The 21,148-nt window shown below is 36.7% G+C and overlaps 1 protein-coding gene across 3 annotated transcripts in view; it reads right to left on the bottom strand.

The window, feature by feature from the left end:
• The window catches only part of ALDH1A2 (aldehyde dehydrogenase 1 family member A2), a 96,627-nt gene that overhangs the window by 60,502 nt on the left and 14,977 nt on the right, over positions 1-21,148 (bottom strand). For all 3 annotated transcript variants that reach the window (XM_069459429.1, XM_069459410.1, XM_069459420.1), the window contains 2 exons: positions 1,144-1,248; positions 816-956 (listed from right to left, as the gene is read on the bottom strand). In XM_069459429.1, the coding sequence (XP_069315530.1) occupies positions 816-890 (75 nt within the window). In that variant the 5' untranslated portion in view covers positions 891-956; positions 1,144-1,248. The remainder of the gene's footprint in view (positions 1-815; positions 957-1,143; positions 1,249-21,148) is intronic.

Below are 21,148 nucleotides of genomic sequence, written 5' to 3'. Positions count from 1 at the left end.
CGTGGAAAGGGGGCCACTGAGGAAGGGAACTAATGCTTCCCTCCCCAAAGCCAATCCAACAGTGACCCATTTTCCCAAGTAGAGGGCAGGATGCAGTACCCACGGCTTGAATATCGTGACTGAAGAAGGAAGTCCTAAATATTAATTGACCAATTGTGGGTCATCCAGGTGGGGATCCCTGAGGGACAGTGCATATATTCGTAGATGGTTCCAGTTTCCTGAAAGTTTGTATTCTCTAAGAAGTTAATTTCTATTTTCAAAACAGCACTACCACCAACAAAACCCAATAGGATAGGAGAAGTTCCTTATGTGAGAAAAATGATTGTTTTAGTGAAAGAAAGTTGCTGTCCCCTGCTGTCTTTTCTTTCTATTGGCTCTAGAAAATGGCAGAACAGATGGGGCAGATGTGTATTAATGGTCCACATCATGCCCTCTACCTCTGAAGGATTCTCTTTAGTTAAGAGGTGTTAACTCTGGAGAGGTAAAAACCAGTCTTATTTGATTCTCAAAAGAAGCACTTGGTATTGGTTTTCTGCAAGCAGCACAGTGACTCTTGTTTGGGCAGGGGGGTAAGAAAGAAAGATCCTTACCAGTCACAGAAAGCTACGATTTTTTCCTTCAAAATTCTGTGAGAAGATGCACTCAGCTGACCCTCTACTTCCCCAGCTGATCCCCAAATTCAAACATCTCTCATTTCTCATGTGTATTATACATTCTTTAGCTTTTTGCCCAGGTCTGCTTCACAGCATACTTCCAGAGAGAGAGTGAAATGGTAGATTTTATATAAAGACTTAATGTGTTCTTCGGTTACTTACTGCAAGAACTGCCCTATCTCTTTCCACCAAGTCCGCAAGCTTATCCAGCAGACGTCCTCTTTCCGAAGCGTCCATCCTCCTCCACACTGAACCAAGAGAGAAAGCCAGGCGGGCTGCCTGCACTGCTTTGTCTATATCTGCCTGTTAGAGAGGAAAAGGCACAAATGATGAAAGATAAACACTCCAAATAAAGGAAGAACTAACTGCTCTCACAAAAAAAAAAATGATGTATGAGTATAAGTGATGGTGTCTGGAGAGCATATGCTTACTGCTCTGCCGTTCGAAGGTAAGTTATTTCACAGGGAATCTATTTCTAAGAAAAACATACCTTGTCTGCTTCTTGAACTTCACACACCTGTTCTCCTGTGGCTGGATTACAGACAGGGAACACTCTCCCACTCTCTGAGTTCTGCCACTCGTTGTTAATAAAGATCTACGGGAGTAGACAAGAGAATGGGATCTGTGACACAGATGACAAACCCAGTCAATGGCCCAGTGATATGGAAGTACCATGGTAAATTTAATCCTTGTTCTGTATGCTTGCTGGTACGTAATAAAAGCATAGAATTTGAAGTGTTGCAAGAGATCTTAAACAGTATCCAGTCCAGACTCACTCTCAATTCAGGAATTTCCACTATAAGGTTTTTGCTTCAATGTCATCCAAAGACTAAATATAGTTCTTACCTTTAGTGAACCTGTCCACTAATGAGAAAGAGAAATAAGGATGGAAGTACAGAGTCTCACGTACATGCTGACCATACACTAAAGCTAAAAAAAGTAGTTATTGATAGTCCAAGTTCTAGCCAATGTCCATAAGGGTTAACCAGTGGAGCAAACTGACATTCATCAAGCCTTAGATCCTAGTTTCTCTGTCAGAAACCTAAGTGACTTCTCAAGGAAATTTGGATGGTGCTGGAATAAACATTCACCTAATTTATGGTCAAATCCTGAACTAAACCAATCACTCTGACCAAACTAACTAATGAGTAAAACAAGTTGCATGTATAACTCCAAATTAGCTTTCTTTCCCCTTGCTGAGTAGGCTTTATGGCTTAACAAAGGAAAACAGTCTGTAACTTTCAAGTTGATCTCTCTAAGATTTCTTAAGAAGCTTGGTTTCCTTATATATTAAATGGAGATTATATTAAAATGGCAAAGAAACTAATGATTTAAAAAAAATTATTCAAGTCAATTTCTCACAAGATTTATAGTAAATTAGTTACAGGAGAAGGGGAAACATAGAAATTTTTTTTTTAATTTTTATTGACATTAAGAGAGAACCCCAAACTAATATTTTTGGACTATGAAATCTTCAAGAACACAAAAAGATGTTTTAAGCTAGGAAATTTATAGCACAATGAAAATTTCTGAATGTATGAACCAGTCAGCCAATTTAGGACAGACACAATGATAAATTGATTTTTTATTACCCGTCATTTTTTAATAATCATAGACAAAGCTTAATCAGTAAAATCTACACTTTTAAATGCCAAATTCTAGAAAATGTCTTGAAGCTTTCCTTTTCCCCCTGATTTGATAAAACAATGAGCCCATGTGAAAGAAGCACTGATTAGACTAGACCTTTCTTTTCCTGAAGGATTTTTAAGATAAAGGGAAAGAAAAGACCTTAAAGTTGTATAGCACTGAATACAAATGTGCTGATCACAAGCAAATGACCTTGTAATTGTAGAACATTTTACAGTTTATAATATATAATACATAAACACGCTTAACATAACGTATTCATTTACCCAAAAAATACTTAAGATACTCTAGACACAGGAAAGGCAAAGATGATTAAGAGCGTTCCAGCCCTCCAGGGTCTTACAGTCTCTAGTAGTTTATTTAATACAACCCTGTGAGGGAGAATTTTCTTATCTCTAACAAAGATGAGAAAATTGAGTGGCAAGGAGGTTGAATCTGAAGTAGCACGTTCTGCTGTGGCTTTAATTCAAAGACTGCTACCGCTCTTTCCACTATACATGGTTTCCAGGATTACTAAGCCCAAGAAACAAAACTGTAATAGTTAATGTCCAAGCATGAACTAAAGTTACAGTTCTTGGACTCCGGGTCTGGTTCTCTTTTCATTCCATTTAACAAATTTTCTCACAGAAATATGACCTCAAGGTAATCAAAGAAGAAAGTTAAGAGGTTAGTTTCATTAAGAATTCACTTCTAGGGTATCACCAGATTTAAAAAAGAAGAGGCATTACCAATGCTCCTTATTCCTTTGATTCACTATAGGGCTGAATCAAACTTCCAAACCTTGGGAATATCATCAGGGCCCACAGAATCCAAGTTTTTTTTTTTAAGTTTCTTTGTGTAGGAGTTTTAACTATTTGCAGGGATTGATATTTCATGACTTTTGTCATTTCTTAGAGGTTTTTCAAAGATCAAAGAATAAAATTACTCTTTTATAGGCTAAAACTCATCTTCTTACTATTATCATATAGGTCCATTAATCATTTTATAAATCTAAGATGCACTATGGGATTTATCTAAGATACATTATGGCATCTTAGTGATCTTACATTTCCTATCCCTTAAAACATTTTGCTGTTTTATTATCCTAAGAATTATTTAATCATCACTTATTTCCAACTATGCTTTAAAAAACTAAAACAATAAATAAGGAAACCAAAAAATCATGGAATTGCTTAGGCATGAATAAATAAGCTACCACTATTACATCATCCTTTAGTTTTCTAATTGTGTTGTCCAAAGTAATACATCATCTTTCAATAAGGTATAAAACAAGTCTGGAGATGCCATCTTTGCCATATTCTTTTTAGCTTTCATTGAACACAGTTAAGAATGCAGAATTTTTAGCTTTCTGCCCATAGTGAGATAGAGAAGAAAATTAATGGAGAAAGACATTTCACAATTATTGGATGAGTGAGAATATGAAGGCAGAGACAGAAGCACACTCAAGACTCCACTGATGAGGGTGAAAATGACCTTATAAGCAAAATCTTGGGCTATGAGTGTTTCAGACAGATAAATTTTCTCAAACTCAAGAATCAAGGAGTAAATGGTGTAAGTTATGAAGACAAAAAAGAAATATGATAATCTAACCCATTAGTCATTCAACAGGAAGGACTTCATCATTAATATTTTGCAATAAGATACTGGACCATCCTGTTTTGGTAAAAGGACACATGACAATTCTTTTATCTTTATAACATTTGTGAGTAAAAATTTACTTGAGATGATTCATAAATGGGCAAATACTGAAGAGAGGTATATGTGTAAGGGGGAATGAAAGGACATATAAAAATTTAAAAAGTTCATTGGGTTGATCAATCTAATTAACATTTACAAACCTTAAAATGAAAATTTTTGTATTAATAGTTACAGAAGAAAAAGATGGCCATCCTCTTTTCTACACAATTATGAGCCTTTGAACTTTTTAAGAATATTACATTGTGATAATGTATATACAAGAAGAACCAGAAGTGATAACCTGTAATCTACTAGAGATGTATTTAAAATCTGGAATCAGTATTTATGACATGATTATGTTCCAGGTTCACATATGACAGCTGGTGAGCAGTTAGTTGTACTCAAAGGCATTGCCCATTTCAGGTTACATATACCTCCCAAACCAGGAAAATATGAAATAAAAATTTGGTTTGCTACGTTTAAATTCTTATTTTGTTGTTTTTACCATCTCTTTATTCTTACTTCTATAAATTATTCATAAAATAACTTAAAAGTTAAAAAAATAAAAGGACCCATTGGAACCAGATGGTAAATGTGATGGCTATTTTCCTGGTATGCCGAAAGTTAAGATTTTTAATTTTACCACATTAATATCTTTGTAGGCCCAGACTTATAATAATAACAAGTACCTCCATAATATTTGATTGTTTTCAGCTTCCTTGGGCAATTTCAAAAGTTTTGAATTCTATCTACAGGTTCTTCTCTGACAAGGGCTCCTTAGAGAAATGGTTTATTTCAGGGCTGTAGCAGCGAAAATATAAGATGAACCTAGAACACTGTGGTCCCAGAAATCAAGTAAATGCTCAAAAATTGATGGGAACATAATAAAAGGACACAGGACCCAACACTAAGGAGCTCCCAATGGACAATACTGGGATAATTTAAACACCAAAGTAAATAATAATAGTAATAAATTATTACCCATAGAATGAAAAAAAGCACCGAAGAGTTCATAATGATATAATTTTTTCAATGAATAAATAAATAAATGAATGGGGGATAAGGAAAATGCTCTTCTTCATAATAGAATTCCAACTAAAGATGTGAAGGAATGATGGAGTTACATAGTCATCATTTGTCAAACACCATGTTAATAACTGCTTCAGGAAAAAATTATCAATGGGTAGTAAAAATCAGTGGGCAAAAGTGTAATGAAAAACTGAATTTTCATGTAGTCTCAAAGTATCTTCTATCTCTCCTCAAGTTATTAATTACAAAAGAAAAAATAGTAACTTATAACACTGGAGAAACTTGGCACACACCACCTTAATCAAGTGATCAAAGCTGACATCACCAGTAGTAGGACAAATTGACATCATGTGTTCTGATATGATACACTGAGAAAGACACAAGATCACTTCTGTAGTATCCTTAACTCAAAAGGCAAACCTGAACATAATCATGAAGAAACATCAGGCAAATCCAATTAAACATCAGGCACATGCTACAAAGTAACTGTTCTATACTTTTTTTAAAGTGCCAAGGTCATGAAAGACAAAGAAAGACTAAAAAACTGTTCCAAATTAGACACTAATGAGACATAAAAAGTAAATGCATCATGTAACCATAGTCTGACTCTTGGACCAGAAAAAAGGATATTATTGGGACAATTATTGAAATTTGAAAAAGGTCTTTATATAATAATATTGTATCAATGTTAATTTCCTGGTTTTTACAATTGTACTGTAGTTATATAAGAACATTGTAGAATCTGGGCAAAGGGCATATGGGAATTCTTTGCACTATTTTTGCAACTTTATTTTTGTAAATCTGAAATTATTTCAAAATGAAACGTTAAAAAAAAGTTCAAAAGTTAGTGTCATCTTTTGGTGCCTACCTTTCATATTATATTAATAATGCCCAATACAAATTTGTTAAATGAAGAAATGAGGATTCAACATCTTTCTTTTCACAAAAGTTCCTTTAAATATGAGTTTGTGGAAAATGAAAAAATAAAAGTTATGACCCAATGCTGCCAAAAATTAGTCATTTTAAAATTTACAAATTATTTCAGTTCAAAGGCTTGTTAATGTCCATATGGGAAACCACAAAATTTTGGTTTGGAGTTTGTTGAATTTCAGAATAGGTATAAGTAAAGATGTGGACTTTTCTACTGTAGAGCTCTTTAAAAGCAGAAGAGATATCTGACCCTAAGTTCCTTGGCTGTTGCTCTGTTTCTTCATTTGTAAAATATACAAATATTGACTTACAACATTATATAATTCTGTGACGCTGTAACTAAAGGCAAAAGAAACAGATGGCCTATGAAAGAAGGTACCTGTCTACTCTAGGTTTCTAAGAGAATAGGATGGATTAGCTTATAAACCTAATTTTCTTTCCCTTGTGGTTGTGAAGAACTAACTGCCCATGGACGTTTTATGGGTTGTTTTTGGTATTAAAAGACATAATGGATGTGGTAGGCACTTAGTTAATGTTAACTGGAATGGAATGTCTGGGAGAGGACATGAATCATTGCCTAACATCTTTCCTGATAAGATTAGAAATACAATACCTCCCACACCAAGATAAAATCTGAAACATGCTGAAGAATAAAGAGTATATTTGGGCAACAAAATTTTCTTATATTACATTGTAATTAATATAGTACAAAAGAATATAGGTACCATAAATGTGAGTTAAGATCCATCAAACTAAAACACACCATGAACACACCATTCAAGAACTAGAATCTTATTAGTTACTGAAGCTGCTTGCGTGTTTCTCCCTGAACCCATCCTCCAGTTTGACACACCTTATCACTAGTGGTAAATGCTAACCTGAATTAATAATTTATTTGTTCTTGGATATTTTCTTCCTTTTTCCTGCCCAAATATACTAATTATTGGATGCAGATTTCTACATCTGTCTATTGTATCAATTTTGTGGCATTGCTTAGATCATCTTAACATTTGATATGTTTGTACTATAAAAATTGAGAAAGCTATGTTGAAATTTCCCACCTGAGTGGTGGATTTATCAATGTATCCCTTATTTTCATCATTTTTTACCTTTATAAATGTGAGGTCATTTTACCTTTATAAATTTGAGGATATTTTATTACTAAATATAACTTTGTATAACTATTAAATGGTAAACTATTTACCAATACAAAATGACTTTATAACTAATAAAGCTTTCTGTCTTAGAGCCTATTGTGTTTTTTCCATTTTTGTTTTTCTTAGAGATTTAAATACATATATTTTTAAACACCACATATACATACATACATATGTATTCATATTTATATACATATTCATCCAAGATCTAGCTGCATTATGACAGAAGGACCATTTAGAGCTGTGGTCCTTGATCTCCAGGCTGTGGACCAGATTGCACAGCAGGAGGTGAGCAGCAGGGCGAGTGAGCGAAGCTTCATCTGTATTTACAGTCATTTCCCATCACTTGCATCACTGCATAAGCTCCACCTCCTGTCAGATCAGCCACGGCATTAGATTTTCATAGGAGCGTAAACACTGCTGTGAACTGCACATGCGACAGATCTAGGTTGCACGCTCCTTTTGAGAATCTAATGCCTGATGATCTGAGGTGGAGCTGAGGTGGTGATGCTAGTGCTGGGGAGCAGCTGCAAATGCAGAGTATCATTAGCAGAAAGGTTTGACTGCACGATAAATGTAATGCACTTGAATCATCCTGAAACCATCCCCACTCTCCATCCGTGGAAAAACTGTCTTCCATGAGACCAGTCCCTGGTGCCAAAAAAGCTGGGCACCACTGCTTTAGAGTATATAGTTCACTTTAATGCCAAAAATGGAAATCCTGGGCAGCAACTTTTGGCAGCAACTGTTAACCTTTTAAAATATGTAAATTTAAAAAATAATAGTCTAAAGAAATGTCTAAAGAATAGTTATGTCTTTTAGTTGCAATGCAACCACTCTGTAAGATTAAAGGACCTGCAAAACTTCCTCCCACATCCTCCCCTGTGAAAAAGGTTGCTAGAACATAAATAGTATGAGTTGGAACTAAGTGGGAAAGGAATACCTGAGTAGAAATTTGATTTCACAGAAAAAACTGCAGAATATTTATTAAAGGCCTATTCTAAGCATGGCATTGTCTGTAGATATTACTGAAAAGCCACAGAAAACATGTACGCTGCTGTCCTGGAGCTTACAATAATGTTTCAATGACAAGATTACTTTCAGGAAAGTTAAATAACGTAAGACACTCTGTGATTTAGTGCCAAGATGGATGGCAGAGATAAGCACTGCAGGAGTTCGCTTCAGAGAAGGGAGACAGCGGTGTGGCTGACATGTTAGAAGAACACTTCAGGGAAACAAGAAATAATGGGAGCGAGTATGACCTGGGGTAGAGCATGGGGAAGGTGGGAGGAAGAAACTCTATCCTTAATAAAATTCTCCAGCAAGCCTGATCAGCCCCTTTTTGCCTTTAGCTCCTCTCTACAGATTATCTGATACCCTGGGTTTAAGAAGTGTGACTGAGAAGAAATAAATGAAAGTTTAGCTTCTCTTCTTCCCTCTACAAGTCTCTGATTGAGGTGCCCCTGGATTCTCACCACTAGCCTCTACCGTAGGACTGTGCTCAGGCAAGTAAGGGTGTATTGAGGCAAGGAAGGCCCCCAAATCACAAAAATCCATAAAAGAATGAGAGTAAATAAATCAGAAAACTCATAAAGGCAGTCAAACAGAGTCACAGAAAGAAGGAAGACATGAGAAGAGAAAAAAAATTTAAGTACGTTATAAATTAAGCACACATTTTGGAAGAGCAGTGATAAAATGTAGTGGAAAACACTGGAGGAAAACAGGAAGAGGAGACTTTTAAAAGATAAGGAAAATGAATACTGACAGGGCAAAATGAAAGAGAAGGAACGTATCTCCCATGAAAGTTCAAAATTTAGGTATTTAATACTTTGAACTATTCAATACTGAATAACTAGCTTTCTTTTCTTTTCTTCACCATGAAAAGATGATTACAAAAAGCATTAAAGCAAGACCAGACAGAAAACATAGATAGGTTGTGACAAAATTTGATGGCCACATTCTTGCGTCATCATACTTCTGCTGTTTGCAGATGTATCACACTCTTGATTTTGGTCCATTTCTGCATTTTGCTAGTATCCCACACAATGGAGAAGGTGTGGGGAAATGTGGTATTCCTTGGATAGCATTATCCTAACACTCTTAAGTATCTGAGCCAAAAGGTTCTAAAAAGCCATGCAAAGAAAAGCAGAAATAGGCCAGGTGTGGTGGCTCACGCCTGTAATCCTAGCACTCTGGGAGGCCAAGGCAGGAGGATCCCTTCAGGTCAAGAGTTTGAGACCAGCCTGAGCAAGAGCAAGACCCCGTCTCTATGAAAAATAGAAAAATTAGCTTGACATTGTGGTGTGTGCCTGTAGTCCCAGCTACTCGGGAAGCTGGGGCAGGAGAATCACTTGAGCCCAGGAGTTTGAGGTTGCAATGAACTAAGATGACACCACTGCACTTTAGTCAGGGTGAAAGAGTAAAACTCCATCTCAAAGGAAAAAAGAAAGAAAGAAAGAAAGAAAGAAAGAAAGAGAGAGAGAAAGAAAGAAGGACAAGAAGTCCCTGGCAATTGGCAGTCTTTGATCCACCTAGACAAACATAAAAGGAACTTTAAGATCAATGGAATTCAAAAAGATACTTTGTCTTTTTTATAATGTATATCCTAATCTCTATCTTCCTTGGTATCAATGTCCCTTTGCCCAATCTGCCTCTGTCTGTTAACCTCAGTTTTTCCCTATGCGGCCTCCCCCATCTTTTCTTCCTGCCTCTTGAGATCTAAACAGAGCTGAACTTACGAGGATATGTCTCTTAAGATATAGGTTTCCATGGTCTCTTCTGATAAACACCCTTATTGTCTCCCTTATTACTTCCTTTCCTTTCTTATCTCTTTCAAAACTATTTACTGAGCACCTACTCTTTTCTAGGCATTGTGCTTACTAGGGCCTCCCTATATATTTTCTTTCTTCTCCAGGCCAAGAAAATTATGTTTTTAAGTCTAAATACATCTGGCTTATCTCCAGTATAAGATCCAAGGAGTAAAAGAAGGCCAAAGAGGTTTCTGTGCCAGTCATCCCTAGAAACAAAGGCCAATGCTTTCATGCGTAGATTCAGAATACAGCCAAATAATTTTTTAAAAGAAAATGAATGACTCCCCTAATTGATTCACTTGTAGAAAACAGACTTGGCTAAAACAAACCCAATTATGAGTAATCAGGGTACCTACCTACTCTACTGTCCCACAATTCCCATAGCTGTGCTATTGACATCTGTTTCAGGAAAAATAGTACGAAACAACCAACTGGTCAGAGCAGCCTTGACAGAGTCAAGTTGAATTACAGCATTTGTTACTCTGTTGAGGCAACATGACATTAAAGCCAAGTACACACCAATGTCAGTTGTGACATATTCCCAAATTGGAAGAAACTAAACTTGCCATCAGTGTTATGGCAGAAGGCAATGGGAATTGCTACTGGTAATGGTTAATGTTCATTTCTTCCTGTTCCACTTTCTATAAACAAGGTAATGCCTATACAAGCTCATTACTGTAAACTGAGCACATTTAAATTGGCAGTAAAACTAGAGTATTTACTCTAGTGCACATATAAAGTGCCTCATCCAATGTTTTGGAAATGTTTCAAGTTTTGAAACCAAGCAGCTGGCAGCTTTACAAGCCAAACCTTACACTTAAATCACTCACTCTGGAAAGTTTTTTGGTGTCTTGTGTCAGGTAGTACCATTCAGCAGACATTCATTCCTCCACTCCTCAAATTCTTTTGCAATAAATTTGCATTCACTGGGCTCTTATAACTCTTCCAGCACCACAGACTCCAATGGCTGTTGATTAAATGTATATATCCTGTGCATTTAATCTGACTTTCATTATGGCCACTTCATAAAACCGCCACAGACTGGACAAGCGATGACACATAGCAAGAACCTGGAATCCCTGCAAAGTCTCAGATTAGGTTTTTTTTCTCCTTCTTTATTAATAGTGACCATTTTGTGGTCTAGCTCTAAATCAGCAAAAGTATTTGACAGCAAATGTTCCTATCTATGGATTATATATAACCCGTCTTAAACACCAGATGAAAAAGGGATAACCCCGGGAAAGGAAGGGCTTGCTTCCATGTAAATCATGTTACAAATTGGACAACACCCAGAGAGTTCATTGTTCACCCTCAATTGTGAAGGCCATTCCCATTTACTATTCCCCTGGAATCGATGTTAATTAAGGCAGACTGAGGCCATAAATCAGTGTGGGAGTTTTACAATGTAATTCAGCATTAAGCATATATATTTAAATAAAAAGTAACTGATTAACCACTAGAGTTTTTCCAGAAGTTGCTGAGGCCATTTCTTTATAACAGAGACATGCCACCTTTCATTTCTGTGAAGAAAGGAAATGAAAGAAATATTGTCTTCTAACAAGGTGAGCTAAGGCTAGTTAAGTGACTCACAACACTGTTTACTGGGAGTGGGGAGCTAAAGAGAAAGAGGGAAAAGAAGAGAAAAAGGTTACACGTACAAGGAGAGGCAGCTGGCATCTCTGATCTATCCCCTTGAAGTCATTAATTCTTCCCTTATTCACAATCTTTGTGATGCACCTACTGTATGTTAGGCACCGTGCAAGACGTTGGAGGATAAAACATAAGCTAAGAATCAGTCTCTGCCCTTGAAATGAGTGTTCAGCACTGCAGTGGGGGATATCAACAATTCGATGTGGTAACAACACTCAAAAGTATTTATTTATTGAATATCTACCATGAATATGCTCCAAAGACAATAAATTTTATGTTCAATTTTATAAAATACCAGAGAGGCAATTTAAGTGAGTCACAGAAATCCAACCAAAGCAACCACACCTGCCTGACAGAGCCGACAGAACGTCCCTCTGAAGAAAAGGACTGGGGCTTCGACAAAGCAACCACTGGCTCTCTGAACCCACGGTTGAAGAGACAGGATTGTTTGATGAGAGCATTCTTCTTCAAGAGTTATGCTAATAGGACATATCTATGCAAGTCCAACTCTACCATGAATAGTAAAACAACCTGCAGATGGATAATCTAGGGAGAGGAATTTGTTTTAACCCAAAGTACATGGATAACACACACACATTCAGTAAACAATTAGGATACAGCTAACACTGTTAGATGCCTGACATGTACCGAGAACTTTCACTATTTCATTTAATCTATATAACAAATCTGTGATATAGGTATAATTTTCCTTTCCAGAGGAATAAACTAAGGTCTATGTTACAAGTCCAAGCTTACACGACAAAAACTTTTGCTTACACAGGGCAAAAACTTGAACCTAGGTCTCCCACCACTAAGTTTAGAGCTCTTTCCATTCCTCTCAACATTATTGTTGTTTCTCCCCCCACACTTCTCTGCTAATATATAACTTTAAATTAAAGATCTATTTTGTGTTGGGCCACAGGGAGGAAAAGAATAAATTAGGACATTTACTGTAAAGTCAGAACTGAAAACCAAATCAATCAAGAGAATAATAATAAAAGTTAACGTATGAGTGCTTACTATGTCCAGGCACTATTCTAGACGGTTTTTATATGTGTTAAGTCATTTAATCTTCACAACCACCATCTGAATGAAGTAGGCACTCTCATTATTCCTGTTTTATAGATGAGGAAGATGAGGCTCAAAGACTTAAAGGAACTTGCCCCTGGATAGGAATTTAGTAGAGCTGGGATTCAAAATCCAAATGGTGTGGCACCTACCTTAACCTCAGTTCTACATACTGGTATTTTTAACAGGGCAGTGCCATGGTGCAACTTCCTTCATGCTGTATAACCTTCAAGTAGCCATTTGTACTGTTACAAAATTAATTAAATGTATTTCTTCCTAAAGTGTAGGTTCCTTCATAATCTGGTCTCAACCAATCTCTCCAGTCTCTTCTCTAAACACTCCTCGCCAACTATCTATGCCAGAATAACACCTACAGAGCATTTATATAAATAAAAACACAGAGGCAAAATAAAACATTTACCACCCATAATATGTCCATATCTAAATATTGATTGGAGTGGGTACCTGTGGCAGAAACCAGAGAGATCTTGCATAGACCAATGTCTTATATGTGCCATAAACTGAAGAGCATGAGAACTTAAAATCTGTGGATCTAAGTTCCTCCCTGTCTTAGTTTCTTTGAGCTGCTATAACAAAATACCATAAACTGGGTGGCTTGTAAACAATAGAAATTTGTTTCTCACAAATCTGGAGGCTGGGAAGTTCTAGATCAAGGCACCAACATATTCAGTGTCTAGTGAGGGCCCATATTCTGGTTTACAGATGGCGCCTTCTCGCTGTGTCCTCACATGGTGTAATGGATGAGCTAGCTCTCTCAGGCCTTCTTTTATAAGGGCACTAATCCCATTCTGAGGGCGGAGCCCTCATGACCTAATCACCTCCTAAAGTTCCCACCTCCTAATACCATCACCTTGGTATAGCAATCCTCCCTTATCTGCTGTGGATATGTTCTAAGACCCCCCAGTGGATGCCTGAAACCACAGATACAATACAAATATTATGTTTTTTCCTATACATATATACCTATGATAAAGTTTAATTTATAAATTAGGTACAGTAAGAGAATAATAACTAATAATAAAATAGAACAATTGTAACAATATACTGTAATAAAAGTTATATGAATGTGGGCTCTCTTTCTCTTTCTCTCAAAATATCTTATTGTAATGTACTCACCCATTTTCGCATAGCAGTTGACTTGAGTAACAAAGTGTGGAAAGCAATGCCATAGATAAGGGGGGATTGCTGTATTAGGATTTCAACATATGAATTTTGGGAAGACACAAACATTCAGACCACAGCACTTCCAACTCCTTCCCAAATTTTGTACTAAAACTACACCAATTTTAAAAATATGACATAAACTTTTATGAGTTGGGATATTTGAACTGTTCCCTTCCTTCTTTACCTGTCAAAACATTAAAATCTTAGTCATCTTTCAAAACTCAGTTCAAATACAACCTCTTGGTAAAGCCTTCCCAAAACTCTTCAGACACAGGTAACTGCTGGTCCTCTGACATCTACCTATCTATCACTTTGTCCTGTAAATACTTTACCTATGTTTCCTGTTAAACCGTTTGCTCCTTAAGAACAATCACTATGTAACTATGCCATCTTTATTTTTGTTTTTACAGCACCTAAGTAAGCAATAATAAATGCTCAATAAATGTTTGATATGTATTGGTATTACACAAGAAGTATGAATTCAAAACATACATTGTTTCTTCCAACAAAAAGCAAAACAATGTATGTTTTGAATTCCTGTAGTCAAGGTTCTTGTAATCCTACAACAATTTTCATCTCATGTCCCATGGCATTCAATCTACACTGAATGCCATCTCACTTATATTATACGCTTCCTATTTTTTTGTCTTAATTGAGGTTAAGACAGTTTTCATCTCACAGAGGGTTTTAGATAAGACACTGTGACCACCAAGACAATGAAGTTGTTTACTAAAAAGAATGCAGTACCACTGGCATCTTGCTAAAGCATTTGGGAATGAAGGTGATTCAGAGGGGCTGCTTTTCTGTGGGGCACTGGGCCATAACACTGGAGTTCCAGTGAGTGATCTGCAACATGGAAGGGCAAACTGGAATTGCAGTCTCCTCATCTGACCACTAGCAATTATGTAGTGTGGCTATTTTACGGTATGTTATTAATATTTAAGCTGACTATGTCTTATTTATAAGAGGGTACCACTTTAAAAGTCTTATTTTCTTCTACAGCATAAGGAGGAAGAGGAGGAGGTGAAGTCCTGTGTTCTCGTCCTGGTTTCAAGCTAAATGTCTGGCAAGTCACTCAGCTTCCCCAGCCCTCCATTTCCTTGTCTATGAGATGAACAGACTTGGTAACCAAGGGAAAGCTAATCTATGGCACTTATGATACAAATCTTTCCAGCCCCTTTGCAGACATTGATAATTGATCATAATACTTTCTAGCTGAAATTCTGAATACTTTTCAACATGGCACTTCAGAAAGCTACTATCAATTGAGTGAAAGATGTCATTTACTATTAAATGCATCGCCATCCCTAATGACCTCTGAGTTCTAATATTCTGTACATCTGAGTTACTGGATACAGAACATATGTGACCACCAGTGGGCGCTCAATAAGAAAGTTTATCAGAAGTTTTGCGATACGTTGGTTTGTCTTGCTCCTTTTCAAGTGCATGTTAAAGTTTCATAGCCATTTGAATAACAGTGTCTCGTGACCACTGCAGAGTCCACCCTCTGCATTCAACTGCCTTCCTTCTTTCCCAATTATGTCTAGTGTTTTAAAACGCAATGAAAGTACTAGAAAGACATCATATGAAAAAGTGAAATTCAGGTGGAAAAGAGTCCTACAACAAACATTTTAAAACCTATGCAAAGTCATCATCTAGAACAGCTAGAAACCTCCTCTCCCAAAAAAACTGGTTTTAGTTTCCTGTTGTGAAACTATTCAGTACACCAAGATCATACTTTGACAGCCAAGTCCTATTAAAGTACTATTTTGAAATGCACTAATGAATGAAGATCCTTTTCTTGGTCTAAATATAATAGAAGCTGCTTTGGTTAGGAAGAGACAGATTCACAGAGCTGGAAGGGGCCTTACATATACGCTAAGCACACAGAAAATGTTACCTAAAAAAGCTTATCAAAAGAAGTCCAGTGACTTGCCCAAGGCCACACATTCCCAGCTAGTGGCAGAATAAGCACTGAACCCCCACGCCCTGATCTTCACTCCAGTGCTTTTTCTAAATTTAATTTTTTCTGATGTTTACTTAAAAAGGGGGCGTGGTGGCTGAACAGGAATATGAGCAATCCTCACTGCATCTCCGTCACACTGTTAGAAATTATTCAGGTCTAGCTCAATAAACACAGATGACTGTAAAATAATTTTACATTTCCTTTCTTGAAAGCAAAATGTGTTAGGGAAACAGTGTTGATTTACATTCCTAATATGACACTACTTAGAGATGAGGTCCTGGGACATTTCTGCAGTCTGCCCAGGTGCAGAAGCAGGAACTTCTGCCAGAGGACAGTCAGCAGCCAGACTATTATAATCCTCAAATAGGAAATTATTTTTCTAGGTTTATTAAAGAATAGTTTTGTGTTCTTACAACTACAGGACTGTATTTGAGGGTTCAAGAAGGGGGACCTCAAGACCAACCCCTGTCCTAATAACTTCCCACAGGAAGGCTGGTTTCGAATGAGCAGAGGAAAAAGGGAATGGTCAATCTTGACTGATTTAGGAGCTGGTTAGAATTTCATTGCATCAAAGTGAGCCTTTTTTCATATGTTCCCTTCTCTGTAGAGTCTGGGTATCCAAGGCTGAACAAGAGAAGGGCATCAAATGCCAAAGTCTTTTTTAAATGGTCACAGCTGTCTGGCCCACAGTTTCTTCTCCCAGCTCAGAGAATTAAAATAAAAATTCATAATGGTACTTTATTAGAGATACTCCACACAAACATTTGGAAAAGATCTGTAAGTACAATTTCCTTCTGTAACTATTTCATAGTATCTTAAATTCTGGGCACCTGGGCAGGAAATGTCATATATTTTCCTATCTCAGAAATTCCACTTTCCTGGTGGAATGCTTTTAAGAACTCTAACAAGGACAATGCTCACTGGCAACAAAGGCTTTCTGCCAATCAGAAATACCCCTTCCCAAATCGTAAAGGAACAGACATCCCATAGTCTCCAAGGGAGGTAGTCTGACACGGGAATGAAGGATATGGTTGTATCCCTGGCTTAAAACAGTTAAGAGCATAAAGGTGGGCTTTTTGAAAGCCAATTAAAGGTGACTGGGCTGGTTTATACAATTTATTTTATTTTTAAAAAAGAGACCATCAGGATAACAAGGTAACATGCCAGTCTATTCCACCCAAGATAAGTTAGAGTTGCTTAATTTATTCAACCTTGATGGTTAAATGTTATAAGGGTTGTGTCTATGCATATAAAACAAAGTAAAGAAATAAGGATATTCATTAAGGACTGAGGTGACTACTCTTGTATGTATTCTTTCATCGTCCTCATAGAACCACCAAAAATGGAGGTACCTGAGTTGAAAGATCTCTCATTTTAATACTAGTCTATCTTTTACCATTTGTGTAAATCCTAGGTGAGCTATTTAAACTCTCTGAGCTTTGTTTCCTCCTCCGTAAAATCAGAAATAAGACCTATCTATATCTACCTTACAGGCTGTTGTACAATTACTGAGATAAAATATGAATGCACCTAAGGTTTAGCTGGCGAAAATGGAAGTTGCTCCCTCCTCAAGTTCCTCAAAGAAAGGTCTCCTGGCTTCATTTGGTTTCCTTCACATCTTAACACAGCACTTAACAAGCAGTAAGTGCTCAAAAGATATAATAAATCATGTCCCTAGGGAAAGAAGTGGGGATGGGATAAGGAATTCAAATTGGCTGTCAACAGGGATCAGATTCACCTAAGAGTTGTTTTAAGTTGTTTTATAAATTTCAGCAGTTACTTGGTTAAAGAATCAAAACAGTGATGCCTATCCATGTAGGCTGCAACGCTTGGCCACTTTTGCAACAGGAACATAATCCAGAACAATTACAGTTACCACACTTTTCAGCCCATAGCGAAGTGGCCATGACTATATTGAGAGGCTGCCATGAATTTTCTAATTGGGGGATCTAAACACCAAGAAATTCTCAAAGCAGCAGGCATTAATAGGAGTTAGGTGTAAATAATTTCCTATCCTCAATGAATCTTTGACATAAAGCTGCCATGTTTTATTTCAGTAATAAAATGTTTTGTTTTTTTAATAGTAAATGCTTCAAATGATTTGTATTAAACCCTGCAGTAGATTGTGCCTTGGAGAGTTAAATTTTACTCAGCTTGCCATTAAACTGCTTTTGGTTCATCATAGGAAGAGTACCAGATAGCAAATCAATAGCTAGATTGATCTATTTATATGAAAAAGTTCAATTATTTTTAGTTAAACAATACAAGGAAGTAGTTTGAGTCCTTGTCATATGGTAGTTATGTCCTTTTACATGATTCTCCCATTGTTTCTACTGATGTACTCTAAAGAGATTTAGGAACAAAGAAGAGAGTATTACTACTTAACTATATTAAATTTTTAAAAATTGTATTGATGATCATCTCAGTATGGCACTCTGTAAGGCTAGTGGGCTTTGAATATTATAATGAAAGGTAATAAAAGTATTATAAACTATGAGGAAAAATATACCCATGTTATTTTTCTTCTAATTAAGAGTCTACCTATATAGAGTAAAATAATGAGGCAAAGTGTTCAGATCATTTAGGAGGAAGGGGGGGAAAACTTTCCTCTTGAAATAGCTACATAGTTAGAGCAAAAGTGGTTCTGTCAACTTCCATTCTTCGCTTTGCTTCACGCCAAAACATCTGGCTAAAGAGAGAAAAAACACCCAAATGGCATTGTATAGGAAAAACACCTAGATGATTGATTGCATTTTTCACTTTAAAGTCAATGTTTTGATATTATAGAGACATGGCCTTTGTTTAGTAGGTGCAATCTTTTACAGGCAAAAAGCATGGTTTTACAAAGCTTGTTCAACAAGGACTAATTTATCCATTTTAATTTTAAATTAAGTAAGTTTTAAATAATGGACCCAATATTGTATATTCTGAGCCCCACTTATGCTGAGTCCTAAGTTAAGGAGCAGAAAAAAGAAAGAGCCTTCAATAGAAAAGACTGCAAACTAGACTGTCCAAGTATTCAGATAGCACAAGGTCAAAAGAAATGAAAAACTAGAGGCAATATTTTAAAACAGCTTTAAAATATTAAAGGGATTGTGACAGAGTAAGGGGCTGGATATTTTAAAAGTAAGTGTTGTTTGCCCAATGCATTGCACTAGCGTGCAATGATTCCATAAATTGTGTTGGTGTTGTAAACAGAAATAACTTAGGACACTAGTAGTTAGGTAGCAAAAATCCATCCAGCTTCTCACATACCCATCAAGGTCTGTTTCTGAAAGTGAAAGGACACTGATGAGAGTACAGAGACAAAAGGTCATTAGTCATGTTCCCCAGAGGACAGTTTGGCCAGCCTGTGGTGGACAAGGCTGGTTCCAAATGCAGTGGGGGGAGGAAGGATAGTGAGAGGGGGACCTGGCCCCTTTCCCAGAATGAGGCTGCTTGAGATATCCAGTGCTATCTTCAGATTATTCAGATTAAAGGGCCCTGGGAGAATTCTGGGGTCCTGTAATACAGACCTTAGGGCAGATCTAGTCTTCCATTTGATTCAGGATTCCAAGGGTTATAAGGATATCCCCACAACAGACCAAAACTATCCAATTTTCCCAGTCTCCCTTAGTCATATGCCAGGCTGACTAACACTCAGTTGGGTTTTTTAGAGGTATGTATGGTCTTTTTTAATTATAAAAATTGATGAAGGTGTCCCAAGATCCAGTTCTGTCTGATTCTTCTCACATGATTCCTTAGTGGGTTGAATTCCTACTTATATAACGATTACTAGAAAGTGTGACTTAGAGGTGTCATTTAAACACTCTGTGGCTCAATTTTCCCATCTGTAAAATAAGAAAATAAAACTACCTTACCGAGAGGTTGTAAGGATTAAAATAGGTACTGGATTACTGGAAAGCCTAGCATAGTGTGCACTCAGAATTTTTATTGACTCTAATTCTGAATGTAAACAATCAATTCAAGGCAATTTATTAGTGCTCTTTAAGTTAGTCACTCCTTGTTCTGTTTGTCTGTTTGCTTATTCATTCATTTATTCTCTATTGCTACTAAGACCTCTTTGCCAAACCATGCAGGGGTGGGGAACCTGCAGCCTCAAGACCACATGTGGCCCTCCAGATCCCCAAGTGTGTGCTGCCTCTCAACCAAATGCAAACGTCACAGAACAAATCCCTTCATTAAAAGGATTTGTCCTGTAAAATTTAGATTCAGTTAAAAGGCCGCACTCAAGGATCCAGAAGGCCACATGTGGCCCCAAGGCCACAGACAGAAGGAGGTAAAGACAGTGAAGGCCATCCAACACATTACCTGGTGTCCCAGCATGTCTGATCACTACCCTCTTCTGACTCTGCCATGAAAATAGGCTAACGCAGGCTGGTTCAAACATGCTAGGGCTGCCTGCTTCTGAGGTCTGAGCAGTGAGCACGGGAAATGTGCTTTGGGAGAAGAAAACTCAGGGAAAGGGCTTTAAATGCCCTCCTACCTTTCTTGAGAAAGCTGAATGTAACATGATTTCTTTTTTGTCTTTTACTTGGAAACAAATGTTCCTTTGCCTATCTTCCCTAGGTTTAATTAGTCTTCTGTCTTTCTCAGAATTCAGCCTGTTCATTTGCAAATGGAAGACATCAGAAAGGCTAGTGGATGTGGGTGTGGGTGTTGGGGGGAAGGGGGCTGAAGTGTTTATTTTCAAAGCCATGGGGGTCCTCATTTGAAAAAGCACCCAGCTTATCTCAATGTTTTTGTTTGTATGATTTTGAATTAGAAGGTTGGAGCAATTCATTTAGGAGATTAAGTTGTCTTTACAATGTACTTAGTTGCCCTATTTATTCAATAGTATTGCTATGGTTAAAAAAAAAGGTTTTTTTTGTTGTTTTTTTTTAAAGAATTCCTTGATCTTCAATTTTATATTAATTAATTTTACATTAAAATAATGCTTATGTGCTGGTCACATTTGTATGATGGCTTAGAGTTGCCAGTTTTAGCCAATAAAAATATAGAATGCCTAGCTAAATATGAATTTCAGAAAAACAATGAATAAAATTCCAGTCCATGTATGTCCCAAATCACTGGGAAATCATGGGATATACTTGTACTAAACAATTATTAGTTATTTACCTAATATTCAAATTTAACTAGATACCCTATATTTTATCTGGCAATCCTACTAGATTTTCATGGATGTTGTACATGTTCCAAGAATGCCAACCAAAAACTAGGACAAATTCCATTTCCTTATTGCACTTAAACTTACTCACAGCAGAGCTGAAGTACTTCATCATTCTGAATAATAATTTCCAATTTATAAACAGATAAAATGATAACTAGGAAATCAAGTGAATTTTGACTTCGAGAATAAGATGTAGTTCTAAGCCA

Source organism: Eulemur rufifrons, chromosome 2 (genome assembly GCF_041146395.1).
Source record: "Eulemur rufifrons isolate Redbay chromosome 2, OSU_ERuf_1, whole genome shotgun sequence".
Classification (NCBI taxonomy): domain Eukaryota; kingdom Metazoa; phylum Chordata; class Mammalia; order Primates; family Lemuridae; genus Eulemur; species Eulemur rufifrons.
The sequence above is the reverse complement of the archived record's forward strand: the minus strand, read 5'-3'. Positions and strand labels throughout refer to the sequence as shown.